Raw genomic sequence first — 14,429 nt, 5'->3', positions numbered from 1 at the left:
ACATATTTGGGCTTGAAATAGCAAATCTGAAGTGGGGCATTCGTGGAAATCCGTGACAATTCTGTGTCTTTCCTATGAGATGAAATGCAAATTATTTTCAGGATATGTTTCTTTTCAGGCCTGGGTTTTATTTGAACGTTACCACCGACCAGCATGGCATTGTTTATTAATTAGAAACACCTGCAAAGTTCTACCAATCCGCGAGTTGCGACTGAGCTGAGCCAAACAGTTTAACAGAAAATTATCATAATCCATTGATAAATTAACACACATGTATCTATTTTGTATTTAAAAAAACTATCTGACCATTTTAGAAATGTTATAATTGCGTGATATGATTGCATTTTGCAACCCCGCTCCCCCGAGATAAATGGTTTTGACCACTAAAATTGTGCTTCACTACACGCTCCAATGCTTTGATTGGTGCAGCTAAAAAACACAAGTGTCTATCCTATAATGAAAAGGCAGCCACGAAATTCAAGGAACCTGTTTATTTATTCTGTTGTTACATTTGTATTGGTGTTTCATGTCCGATACGCTCAGGGTGTTGTTACTTGTCATTTGGGCGTGCATCATTAGCAAAGTCATTGAAGCCTATAATTTCACTTCCCCTGTGAGAACCATGATCATTGGATTTGACTTTGCTCTACCGCAGCCGAATAGCCTGCTCGCAGCCTAACAAAGGTTGCACCGTGTCTATTACCGTGTAGAAAAACGCGTCTTGAACTGTTCTACAGTTATCCATATAACCGGAGCTTGAACTTATTCTTTCAAATTATTTCTAGGGCGAACTCGCGGCCACATTTTTTGGAAGATGTGAAAACTTTGGCGATAACAACAGATGGCGAAGTCAAAGACTGATTTCCCCTATCCATTTTTTGTTTCCCCTAAATGCTTATTACAAATCCGTCCCCAGAACCAGCCATAGCCTAGCCAGCTGGCTAATCCTTTGAATACAGTGTAGTTAAGATAACATTAGCTAGCTAGATAAGGTTAGCATGCTAGCTAGCTACACTGACAGCTGTCAGTGGCCTATTTGTTGTTGTTTCTCCACTCAGCCTGGAAATCACCACTGCGTCATTCTTCAGAGGTGGAACCTAAACGAGCATTTCCACTCTAGGACAGGAATTACATCGAAATAGCATTGCCCTCTTGTGGGGCCCTTTAAGACAAAATGAATCAAGACCTGGGCTTGTATCCACAAAGCATCTCAGAGTATGAGTGCTGATCTAAGATCAGGTCCCCACCTGCATATAGTCTTATTCATTATGATCTAAAAGGCAAAACTGATCCCAGATCAGCACTCCTACTCTGAGGCTTTGAGGATATGGGCCCTGACCTAATACCCTTCAGACAGTAGTTCAGTGGGCTCACCTCAGTGAGACTGTGTGTTCCTGTGCTGCTCAGCTTGTTCCTCTGCGGGTTCAGGAGGTGGTGTAGTCTGGTTGTCCTCCATGACCATGGTCCCCTAAGGGTTCTCCAGACCCTCCTCACACCCCTCCTCCTTCACCAGCAGCACCTCTGGACCCTCCTCCTGGAAGAGAGTTGTAATACAGATTACACAGACATACACTCCCTCAAGTACACACACACAGATAATAAACACACTTTTAAAATGTGTTTCCCCATCTCTACTACATTTGAGTCCTATACTGTAGTTATAGAATTACTTCACTGTTGTTAAACACATCATGGTGGACATAAATATGATGTGGGTAAAAATAGTCAAAAGTCATCATCAGACAAACCTGACTAAACTATTTTGACATGTACAGTAGGTGTTTGTTAGTGTGTAGGTATATTTAGTAAGTGTATATTAGTTATAAAGTGCTCTTGGGTGTATGTAGAATAGGGTGAGATCAGATGTGATGTATACTAAAGAGAGTCTCAATGAAAGTCAGAGTGAAAAGTCACATTTTGTGTTTATTAAACATAAACAAGTGTTAAATACACCATATGAAAACCACAAATACACGTCTCAACTAAAAATATGCATGAACTTTAAAAAATTAAGTAGTTTAATGGAAGTAATCAAATAGGCATTTGTGAACATATATCCTACACAGTACAAACACAATATGTATCAGACTTTTTAGGCTAATATATGCCTTATATATCACACAATGTCTGGATGCAATATTCTACCCAGGAATATTCAAATCTGTTACTCTTGTTATTCCAAATTCATCTGTGGATCTTTTCCGCTGACAATACAAATTAATCTTTGTCTATAATGCAGGATTTGATCTAAACCTCAGAAGCTATGGAGTGGAATGGTTACTTTCTATGTTATAGAGTGGAATGTTTTTTCTGCTGGTGTATCCTGAGGTAGCTCCTCTCTGAGAACCTCTTCCTGCAGTATGTACAGGCGAACGGCCTCTCTCCCGTGTGGACTTTCAGGTGCATTTTCAGTTTGTCCAGGCGGGAGAACCTCTTCTCACACTGGGGGCAGCTGTAGGGTTTCTCCCCTGTGTGGACCCTCTGGTGCCTCTTCAGGTCACCAGCCTGGGCGAAGCACATGTGACACTGGTTACAGCTGAAAGGTTTCACCCCTGTGTGGAACCTCTGGTGAATCTCCACCTTCTGGAGGCAGCTGAAGCCTTTGTTACAGAACATGCAGAGGAACCGTTTCTCTTTACTACTGTCTGATGTTGCTCCCCCTTCCTGAGCCTGGGCTCTAGCCCTGTTTGAGTTCAATACCTGATCGAAAAGGCTGTGTGAAACGAAAGGCCCCATTGATGTGGACACTGGGTCCCGATTCCTGAGTGTGTGTAAAGGGGAGTGGGTCGCAACATTTGGATTTGTCTCTAAACTTTCCCTGTAATCTAAGAAGTCTCTGCCTTGTGAGTGTCCGTCACCTAGGTGACTATCTGCATTCCATGTGAGAGAAATGTCGCCCTCCATTTTCACAGTCACTTCATCAACGACTATAACCTCCCCTTTCTTATCTAGGCACCCTTCAGAGTATACACTACTAGTGTACCGGTTCCACCCCCCTCTAGACAGATCATTCTGTGTCTCTAAACACAAGGGCATGTTGCCAGAGTCCATCTCTGTAGAGTAAGAACAAGACGGATCATCAACACCAGTGTCTAACGTGTCACCATCACCATCTCCACGGGAATGAACCGTCTTCTGGCTCTGGTGAAATACCGGCAAGTATTCGGAACCGGGAGCAGGAGGACAGCCGAGTGGCCCCAGTCTCTCTGGGTCTGATCTGTGGTCAGTTCCTGTGTGTAATAGCCTGTGTGTTTCAGTTACTGTCTTGGTGTTGGTCTCTGACTTGAGGGCGGAGTTCGGCATTCCACTGACCTCCGTGATGCAGTGTCGGATCCTGGGCTGGGCAGGGGAGGTTGGGTCCTCCGTGGCTATAGGGGGCGCACCAGATGCTGCTCCAGTCTGGATGTCTCTGCTGTGCCATGGGTCCTCCTCTCCTTCAGACCCCTCCAGCTTGACCCCAGGACCTGCAGCCTCTGCATCTTCAGACTGACACATGAAGAGAGGAGTTTATTACCGGTACATGAGTTGAATTGGATAACAATGTCGTAGGGAATGCGCTCTAACCTCTATCACGATAACGTGCTGGGTTGAGGTTCCACTCCCCTCATCAACAGTGATTGGTTGGTCATCTCTCCATGTATTGTGTCCCGCTGGCTTCACAAAGCTCCTGTGGCCTCCAGTGAGATGTCCTTCACCTGAGAGAGTGATTGGGGGGAAAGAGGTGGTTAGTTTAGCTACTGTCAATGCTCAACAATATACTTATTGACACTGTCTAGCATTGGCAAGGATGTAAGTTAACATTTCTCATAACTTCTTGATATACTATTTATTGATTGATGTATAATGTTCCATGCATCACATTGTTTTCATTGAGTAAATAATAGGAAATGCAGTACATCAAGAATTTGGTTAGAATATCATTGTGTCTTTGCGCCAAGATAGCGAAGTAATCAGGGGACTTATTGCATACAATCCAAAAACTGACCAAGACCCAATTCTGGTTAACACATTTGAACACATGCGCGCAGAGGGGACACATGAGCAGAGGGGAACGGGGCGACATGCCCTGAGCTGTGATGCCGCACTCACATCGTGACGTATTTTACAACGCCGTACGTCATCTTCACGTAATCTCGTTCCACTACTGGACGGAGACAATGGCCTTTTCTCCACAATTTCAATCAGGCAAATGAGGTTTACAGGTGGATCCCAAAATAAATGTGTAATGTGATAAAAACAAATTATGTTAGCTGTGCAAGACATTTTATAGATAAAAGGATAAGTAGCATATCGTTCTTAAATGTGTGCATGCTTTTCTCCTCTGAAAATACAATAGCTGTTTCAAAGGGGGTGTGGGAGATAAAGGCAATTTCTATAGGCAATCACATAGATAAGTGCGATTAGACAATTCCTAAAACACTTTAGTCCTCACCTTTGTGCACAAGACATCAATTGAATTATATAAAAAAATATATATATAATCACTCACAGCCATGCCATGTTTTTGGATGACGTCGTCGCTGCTCCCTATCTGCTAGTGCGCATGTGATGTTAGTCTGTATAAACCGGGAAAACTACGGTCAGACATTTTAGATAGTCTCCAGTTCTTATTATACGTCAGTGACTGACACGCTCCACTTATCGGTTTCCGGATCACAGGGGAGAGAGACAACGATTATGGATATACTGACAAGATACACATCTCTCCGCCCTAACAATGGGAGTTGTTGTCCACAAAGCGGCACGGAGGGCTGTCTAGCTCCCAACTATCCTTTCTTTGGATTGGTGGATACGTCTCATTATTGTAATCTTTTTTGAATATTCGATGAGGTTTGTTGACGTCAACCGCCAGTATTCAATGGAGAGAGAAGCTACGCTACTAGCCTCATTACATTTATATAATAGCCATCTCGAGGCAAAAATTCTCCCAAAGTTGCCGGGATGTCACGTCGTACTTACACTCGTAACACCTTAAGCATTACGAAGCTTCTATTCGACCAAATAAAACTCACGTAGCAAATAAGGCATAACATTTTTTGTTGGCAAAATTCAACACTATCATTGACCTCCCTACAAAAACTCATTGCTTGGTGGGCGAAAATGATCAAACGCCACCTACTGGAGGGAGACAGATTTTCCTCCGAGTTGGGCCTCTCTCTTCCTCTCTGTCAGATGCCAAGCAGTTGCCATACTAAACGGTGATGCAGCCAGTCAAGATGCTCTCAATAGCGCAGCTGTAGAACTTTGAGGATCTGAGGGCCCATGCCAAATCTTTTCAGTCTCCTGAGGGAGAAGAGGCATTATTGAGGACCATGATAATTCCTTAGTGATGTGGACGCCGAAGAACTTGAAACTCCACTACAGCCCTGTCAATGAGAATGGGAGCGTTTTGGGCCTCTGTTTCTTGTAGTCCACAATCAGGTCCATTGTCTTGCTGACGTCGAGGGAGAGGTTTCCAGGTCACTGACCTCATCCCTATAGGCTGTAGTGTTGTCACGATACCAACATTTTACAAATGATACCAGGCCAAGTATCGCAATACCACGGCAGAAAAATTCAGTGGCCTAGAGTCCTGTTCGCTCCGTCCCCTCCAATGCTTGTTCCCGTTTTCTAGACGTTATGCACGTGCTACACAAAAAAACCTGTCACTGATATTCATACTTCTACTCAACACATATTGAATTTTACAGTTTTCTTTGCTGTAAAGCTGCACACATGCCTGTCGCAAAGCTGTTTTTCTTCTCTGGCACTGCTGTGTGACACAGAACTTGCAAAGCCTACCCAGACTGGCCTATGCACTGGTTATACCAAGGATGAAATTATATACAATGTATCAACTTTGCTCACTTTCTGAGCTGCTCCAATGTATAAAATGTACAAATGTAAAAACATAACTGATCAGGGACTGCATCACAGCTAAATTCTATTTAAAAAAATGGAAGAAAAGATGAACATTAAGAGCAGATGGAGAGAAGCAGGTAAGTGATGGCTGGAATGGGATTGGCTGATTAGAAGTCACTAGTTGCTAAATTCCTCTTGCCACTACGCTATATTTGACTGGGTAAATAACTTTATTTTGAGTTCATGTGGACCCAGTGACTCAGACTTGAGCACTTCGAGTCCCAGTGCCCGAGTCCTGGTCCGACTTCAGCCACAGCAACTCGTGACTCGAGCACAGGGGAATCAAGGTTTAGTGACTCTACTACATCACTGGGCGAAACACTGCTCTGCGCTTCTGTGTGTATTTTTGTTTTCTATGTAATGTGTATTATCTATGTAGCCTGAATTAGGAATTTACATGGCCAGATAATTCTTATATAATCAGGGGTGAAAGTAGATTTAATTTATTCCCAGTATGGACGAGCTTAGTCATAGAATTAAATATAGAATCTCTGTTAATTCAATAGGATCTTGGTGGGCGTAGTTGTAAAGATCTGCTATTTAACTTTTAAAATGTATTACATTTAATTGTGGTATAAACACAACCAGTCATGTTTTCATCTGATCAGTGGAGGCTCATCAGGAGGAAGGGGAGGACCATCCTCCTCAGTGAATTTCATTAAAAAAATAATTAAAACCTGAAAAAAGTTAACATTTTAAGATAAAACTATACTAAATATATTCACATCTTACCAAATAATGATTATAAAACACTGTTTTGCAATGAAGGTCTACAGTAGCCTCAACAGCACTCTAAGGTAGCACCATGGTGTAGCCGGAGGACAGCTAGTTTCCGTCCTCCTCTTCAATACAAAACCTAGGAAGCTCATGGTTCTCACCCCCTTCCATAGATTTTCACAGTAATTATGACAACTTCCAGAGGATATCCTCCTGCCTAACAGAGCTCTTGCAGCATGAACTGACATGTCCTCCCAATCAACGGATCAGAGAATGAATCTAGTACTGAAAGCATAAGCTACAGCTAGCTAGCACGGCAGTGCATAAAATGTGTTGAGTAGTTGACTCAAAGAGAGAAAGACAATAGCTGGACAGTTTTGAACAAATACATTTCTTCAAAAATGAAGGAGAAGCAAGAAAGAGAGATATTTCGTATTTTCCCCCCCCATTTTCACTTAGCTAGCGAATGCAGCTAGCTAGTTTAGTCTACTCAAACACCCAGCTCAAACAGCGAGGGATGCCATGTTAGCTAGCTGGCTATGGCTAGCCAACACTAGCATTCCCAAGTCAAGGTAAGCTTTTGGCTTTAATTTAATGCCACCGAGGCCCGCCAGTGTAACTGCTAAACTTCTTGCCAACTGTACACTGTACTGCATGATTGAAGCGGGTTTAACACATTAGTTCTAGTAGCTATGTTGACAACGAAGTAGGCTGTGTGTAGCGGTTATGATATGAAGGTTTGGCTTGGAAAGGTTTTGTTGTCCGGTCACACAACCTGGGTCACAGACAGCTGATGTATTGTACACTAAAGCCTGCAAGCAAAGCGCGTAGATGCGAAAAGGAATTAACGAGCAGTGATCATGCTGTTTGTATGCGGCTGCTATGAAAGTGAACTGTATTTGCGTGTGATCAGGGGTGTACTCGTTCTGCCGATTCCGTTGAAAAACGTTTCTTCAACGGAAGCAAGCGGAACGGGGATAAACATACCTGAATTTGTACAAAAGAAACTCTCATTTGCAACTGTTGGATTAATGATTACACCCTAGATCAGCTAAATGCAAGCAGGAGTGTGCAAGGTGGTATTGAATGTGTCACTGTCTGTCACCTTGATTACTCAAAGTGTTTCTCTCGACCTGTGCACCTACGTTGTAAACTTTCATTCATAGGCAAGGTTGTAGCAACCTCATGATGGGTGTAGGGAACATTTGAGTATCATGTAGTAACCTAAACCTATTGAAGTTACATTGAGCAGGGTGAAAGGAATATGAATGACAGTCACCCAATATGCTATAAAATAAATAAGGCAATGCTCAACAGTTTCCCGTGTGTATCAAGAATGGTCCACCACCCAATGGACATCCAGCCAACTTGACAGAACTGTGGGAAGCATTGGAGTAAACATGGGGAAGCCTCCCAGGGAAATGCTTGACACCTTGAGTCCATGCCCCAACAAATTGAGGCTGTTCTGAGGGCAAACATTTGTAAGGTGTTCCTAATGTTTTGTACACACTGTATATGTTTGTCATATTTCTGCTGTTGGGAAGAGAATAGGATGTTATGCAGAAAAAGATGTTGGTAGGACAAGTCAGTGATTTATGTTTACTGTAGGTTAATGAGGCAATACAAATGTGATGTGACTAAAATGAAAGGGCATTTAGTTGACTAAAATGGCCCACTGTTTTCGTCATTTTGACAATAACTAGACTAAATCATTACTCAAACGACATAAATGTGACTTAATTATATTTTCTAAGACTGAATGATATGTTTGTCAAAATGACTAAAACTAGATTAAATCTAACATTAACACTACTCCGCCTGCTAAATGTACCTCTTGCCATTCCTTTGTATCGGTCGAGGATCTTGACACTACTGGGACTGGCGAGGACGCGCTCTCGCATTGTCCTCTCTGCGCGCTCCCGTGCCACCTTCATTTCCAGTAGCTGTAGTTTCCTCCGCAAAGCCCTGCTTTCTTTTTGGCTTTGAGTTATTTCCAAACGAAACACTGCATAGTCGTCGTCTACGAGTTTACAGATGTCTGCCACGGCTGCATTTGCTAGCACCTCCATAATGGAGGCTATTTGAGTGTGAAAAATCATACAGTTAGCCATTGTTAGCAGTTAGACGTTCTAGGTAACGCTTTCTAGCTATCAACCAAGTCCGGTCTCCAACGCGAATTAAACACTACCTGAGGTAACTAATGTAATGCTGTGCAGTTAAATTTGTCATATTTTAAGTTCCAGGGTGTTAATAAACGTATAAATAACAACAAAAACGCTTTCGTGGAATGTGTTCTTGGTCACTTCCGTTTACACTGACGTAAAAGGATCTTATGCGTTGGCGTCATAGTGCAAAGGGTGTGGTTAATTGAAAAAGTTATGCGCGCTGTTCTTTGAAATACTGCTTATCACACACAAACATCCTATTCATAATCACTATCTTTGAACTAGCCTGTCTCTCTAAAAACAGGTATTTACACAAGCCTGTTTCAAATGACAAGTTAATGAGGGGCATGTGGTTAATTACCCTCTTACCCCAAGACACTTCACATGATAACAATAATATTTTAGCTAAAGAATGGTTCCCAGATATCCACTGCTATGATTTCTCCCCATTGTGGACACTCCTATGTCTGATCAGGTTAGTCAGGAAGGAGAAGCTCTTGTAACATAGTTTGCACTAGAAGGGCTTGTCCTTGGTGTGAATGGTTTGATGTGTCTTCACATAGTTTGCATGGGCGAAGCACTTCCCACGCGTAAGGCTTGTCTGCGTCAGTCCTAATGCTCAACTTCCCACATTGTGACGCAATGGAAGCAGGATCCACCACAATCAGGTGGTTAGTCTTTGAGCTCCCTCCTTGACCTCTAGTCATTGTTTGGGTATTGTTAGGATTGTCTGCTGTGTTATAGGCTAGGTACCTATTGTGGTGAACGCCCATCCTGACCCTGTCTGTATTCATAAGGGTAACCATGAGGCAGCTGAGGAAGGCTAGACACAGGCCTTCTATGAACCCAGTCACTAGGCATTAGATGAGACCCTGAAGGAGAAGACAGATTTGCTGATAGACTACCACCAGAGGGGTCTCCCACCACTCTCTGTGAAGGCTGAAGCCCAGGATGACCTGCTCTGATCATCATGGATACTGTGGTGTTTGTATCATAGGAACAGGAGGGTCTATCTCTATCAGCCCCAGGCCCTGCTTCATCTCTGCACTGAGACTGTGAAGAAAAGGGGCTGAGCTGCAGACTGGATCCCTGACTGGAGCCTCTGTCTCTCTGATGACCACCAGGACTGAGGTTGTTCAGCCCACCTGTCCACTGGTTGTGTGTCTGTGTGGTGGTGGAGTCTCTGTCCCTCGCGGTTGGGTCCTGGTTCTGACTCGGAAAGGAAGAGCGCCGGCTCCTGATCCATGGCCCTGATCCGTTGCCAGGGTTTGTGAACAGCCACTTCAGAGGTCCAGTCTCTTCTGCCAGTAACATCAGATATCAGTAGGTCCTTATGGACTGGAGACTGTAAACAAAGATTTTTCAGATGATCATATAAAGGTTTATATAATAAACCCTTTGCTGTACATACAGAAACATGACATATTATAAAATGTTAACCACAGTGAAGCGTAACTAACACTGAATCAAGAACCTAACATGGAGCTATTGGAGTTTATTATTTGTATATATATAAAAAGGTCCAAACAGTCTGCAATGATACAAAATAACCAAGTTAGTCAGCAGAATCAATGTAGGTTTTAAACAAAATGGCATTAGAATACTTTTTATTGTACAAAACCATATGTGACAAGTAGAATAACTTCTCACTATGGTAACACTTGACCATTTCTGTAAATCTGGTACGCTCGCTTTGATCAAATTAATTTTAGAATACTTTGGAAAAGGTTCAACATTATATAACACACAACTTCATGTCAAATGAACATGAATGCTTTTCTTTCTAAGTGACCCCAAACCTTTGAAAGGTAGTGGATGTTGGCAAACATTTTATGAAAGAAATAAGGCATGAGAACCTGGGAATTATTGTGTGATAACTAGCTCCTAAGGGCTGTTTCCCCAGCCCTTGGCTTTGCCTTGGGCATAAGAACAGCCCTTAGTCGGGAGTTATCACACGATAATTCCTGATAATTCCCTCTCATGCCTTATTGCTGAAACAACATCTAGGTTGCTAAGAGAGATATCCAAATAGTCAGCACCAATTTCAAGTTAAGATAGTTGTTTTATGAGATCGCCAGTGTCTCAAGTATGAGGGCAATTGCACCACTATAGTGCACCACTACAGGACAGCCAGCCGATAGTGGTCGCTAGATCTGCACTATCGTCTAGGTTTGATGTGCGTTCCCGGTAATACACTCGTTTCCCCTGTGGACCGGCTCGTACATAAAGCGTCCTCCATTCAGGCTGCAAAGGCATAATTTTCCTCCTTAACTAGCTTTAAATGGTGAGCCGCGGGGGGGGGGGGGGGATATGTGTACTGACTAAATAAAACAACATTTTCCACCACTATTTTCAGACACCTTAGGATGTTACACACTTGGCTGAATGCGGTGGACAACAATAGTGGTCATTTGGTAGTGCTTTTAGATCAATCACAGTCATAACACATTAAGTTGTTGTATAAATTAACAATATCTGACAATGTATTCCCATTTGAACTTCAGTGTGATTTTAAATGGTTGAAAGCTCAGTGACAACACATAGGTGAATACGAAACCAAAAATCTAACAGATTTTTCCATTGGAATTTGGTTTCACTTTTAGATGATTGAAAGCATTGTGATAACACATGGGGAATTCAACAAACTTTTAGCTGTCATTTTGAGTAGGTGAAAATAGATCAATGTATCTACCAAATACCAAATATTACCCAATTCTACATGTTGAAATGACGTGGTGTACCCTATTCATGGACCATGTGCATTTTCTGTTGGTGTATCCTGAGGTAGCTCCTCTCTGAAAACCTTTTCCTGCAGTGCGTACAGGGTACAGGTGAACAGCCTCTCTCAAGTGTGGACCTTCAGGTGCATCTTGAGATCGTGCTGGCGTGAGAACCTCTTCTCACACTGGAGACAGCTGTAGGGTTTCTCCCCTGTGTGGACTCTCTGGTGCCTCTTCAGGTTGGACAATTGGGAGAAACTAGCCCGGCACAGGTGGCAGCCAAATGGTTTCTCCCCTGTGTGCATCCTCTGGTGGATCTCCATCTGTTTGGGGAAACTGAAAGCTTTCCCACAGAATGAACACGGGAAGCGCTTCTCTTTGCCACCGGATCTACTGACAGTGTTACTACTACTGCCATTTGTCAATGGGCTTGTGTAGCCATTTAGTGTTGAGGCATTGGCATTGTCTGAGGTCTGGTTTAACAGGAGAGTGTGAGGAGGACGAAGGCCAGGGAGTGTCTGTGATGTCGCAGGGTCCATGTTCCAGTTGATAGATCCTATAGAAGGCAGGCTGAAGGCAGCATCTGTTAGGGAGGTAACCTGAGGTGCCATCAGTCTCTCTGAATCACAACTATAGGAGCAGGACGGAACATCGCTTGCCGAGTCTGTGTCTGTTCTCTCCCGCCACACACGGACACCTCCCCGTACCTGCAGACCAAATCTACGCCTCGCCCTGGTCTCAGCCAGTCTGTTGTCATGGAGACTAAGTTTGGTTGTTGTTTTGTGTTCGACTGTCTTTTTCTGGTTGTGGTTAACAGTGTTGTTCCCCAGCCCAGAGTTGAGGACACTGTCCCATCCACTGACCTCCACTATGTCGCCTCTAGTCCTGTACTGCTCAGTGACATTATCCCCTGGGCCCTTGGCTGCACCCATCTGAGTCTGGGAATCCAAGATGGCCACCCAGTCTCCTCTGTTAGCCTCCAGCCATCCACCTGCAGGAAGAGGTTAGAAAATAGACTTTACAAACATGGCAGAGAAAACTCTATGTATGTAAACATAAGTTATATTGATTTAAGAAAAAACAACCCAGGCAAATTTCTAATCCCAGTTAAGATCTATTTTTGGTATTTGGTAATTTATTAGAAAAAGTATTCTATGTGAAGCTGGTTGAGAGAATGCCAAGAGTGTATAAAGCTGTCATTACTGTACGTAGGCTATATGCATTTCTCCCTTACCTTGCTCCCCCATCTTTAGTCCACTCAGCAGATCAATGCTCTCTGGTTCGTCTTCTAATGGCTCCTCTTTGACCAGCAGCAGATCAGGCTTCCCATCCTCCATGTCTACTGACTGTAAGAGATACAGAGTGAGAGGATGTTGGATCAAGAAATCTGATATGAGCACCCTGCTATGGAGCATCTTCTGATTGGACAATGAGGGATTGCTATGAGTACTATGCAAACGTGTTAGTAGATTTGATTACTTGACACCTTTTAATGGTTTGGTCCCACACATAAAACAACATGTATGAAGACCTAGGCCCGTATCCACAAAGAGTCTCAGAGTAGGAGTGCCGATCTAGGACCTTGCCATATAATCTTATTCATTATGATCTAAAAGGCAAAACTGATCCTAGATCAGCACTCATACTCTGAGAGGCTTTGTGAACCCTGACCTAATACCATTCAGACAGTAGTTCAGTGGCTTCACCTCAGTGAGACTGTGTGTGGTCCTGTGCTGCTCAGCTGGTTCCTCTGTGGGTTCAGGAGGAGGTGTAGTCTGGTTGTCCTCCATGACCATGGTCCCCTCAGGGTTCCCCAGACCCTCCTCCTTCACCAGCAACACCTCTGGACCCTCCTCCTCCTGGAAAAGAGAGGTGTTACAGACATACACTCCCTCAGGTACATACACACAGATAATAAACACACTTTAATGATGGATGGGCCATACTTGTGAACATTAGAAACAGTTTAAATTCAAACAGTTGCTCTGTCACAAAATGTGCATCAGCCAATTAAAATCATAAATTTACTTGCACGTGATTTGTAACTGGATTGTAGCTGGTCCCATCAGATAACCTGGTACATGTTAGCCCTATGCTAACCTCACCAGATGACTGATTATTTCCTGGAACAAAATTCCACATCAGCCTATCAAAGATCTTAGACTTTATATCCACCAACAAATTGTATTTCTTAAAATAGGTCAACCCTGGACACCAGGGATATTTTAAACCTACAAATTCAAGGTTGCCTTTTGTTTCGTTGGTCTGTAACGACATATGCCAATATTGCATTGATGCATCCTTGACAAAGCTGTTAGTACTAATGTTAGACAATGTTCAACAATAAAGATGTAGGAGGATTATACAACATGTACGTTTATATTCATACAGTACCAGTCAAAAGTTTGGACACATACTCATTCCAGGGTTTTTCTTTATTTTCACTTTTTTCTACATTATAGAATAATCATAAAGACATTATGAAATGACACATGGAATCATGTAGTTACCAAATCATAATATATTTTATTTTTGAGATTATTTAAAGAAGCCACCCGTTGCCTTGATGACAGCTTTGCACATTCTTGGCATTCTCAACCAGCTTCATGAAGTAGTCACCTGGAATGCATTTCAATTAACAGGTGTGCCTTCTTAAAAAGTTAATTTGTGGAATTTCTTTCCTTCTTAATGCGTTTGAGCCAATCAGTTGTGTTGTGACAAGGTAGGGGTGGTATACAGAAGATAGCCCTATTTGGTAAAAGACCAAGTCCATATTATGGCAAGAACAGCTCAAATAAGCAAAGAGAAATGACAGTCCATCATTACTTGAAGACATGAAGGCCAGTCAATCCCGGAAAATTAAGAACTTTGAAAGTTTATTCAAGTGCAGTCGCAAAAACCATCAAGCGCTATGATGTAACTGGCT

General features: G+C 42.8%; 1 protein-coding gene across 1 annotated transcript; it reads right to left on the bottom strand.

Moving 5' to 3' along the window:
* Positions 1 to 1,920: 1,920 nt before the first annotated feature.
* Positions 1,921 to 13,250, bottom strand: LOC120034889 (zinc finger protein 2-like). Its single transcript, XM_038981543.1, has 4 exons — positions 13,210 to 13,250; positions 12,738 to 12,849; positions 11,725 to 12,494; positions 1,921 to 2,574 (listed from the first exon to the last, which is right to left on the bottom strand). Exons 2-4 carry the CDS (start codon positions 12,838 to 12,840, stop codon positions 2,290 to 2,292), a joined length of 1,158 nt encoding a protein of 385 aa, XP_038837471.1. The 5' UTR covers positions 12,841 to 12,849; positions 13,210 to 13,250; the 3' UTR covers positions 1,921 to 2,289.
* Positions 13,251 to 14,429: the final 1,179 nt, after the last annotated feature.

The sequence above is a fragment of the Salvelinus namaycush genome, chromosome 42 (genome assembly GCF_016432855.1).
Source record: "Salvelinus namaycush isolate Seneca chromosome 42, SaNama_1.0, whole genome shotgun sequence".
Lineage (NCBI taxonomy): Eukaryota > Metazoa > Chordata > Actinopteri > Salmoniformes > Salmonidae > Salvelinus > Salvelinus namaycush.
Note: the sequence above shows the minus strand (reverse complement) of the source record. Positions and strands in the feature narration are given on the sequence as shown.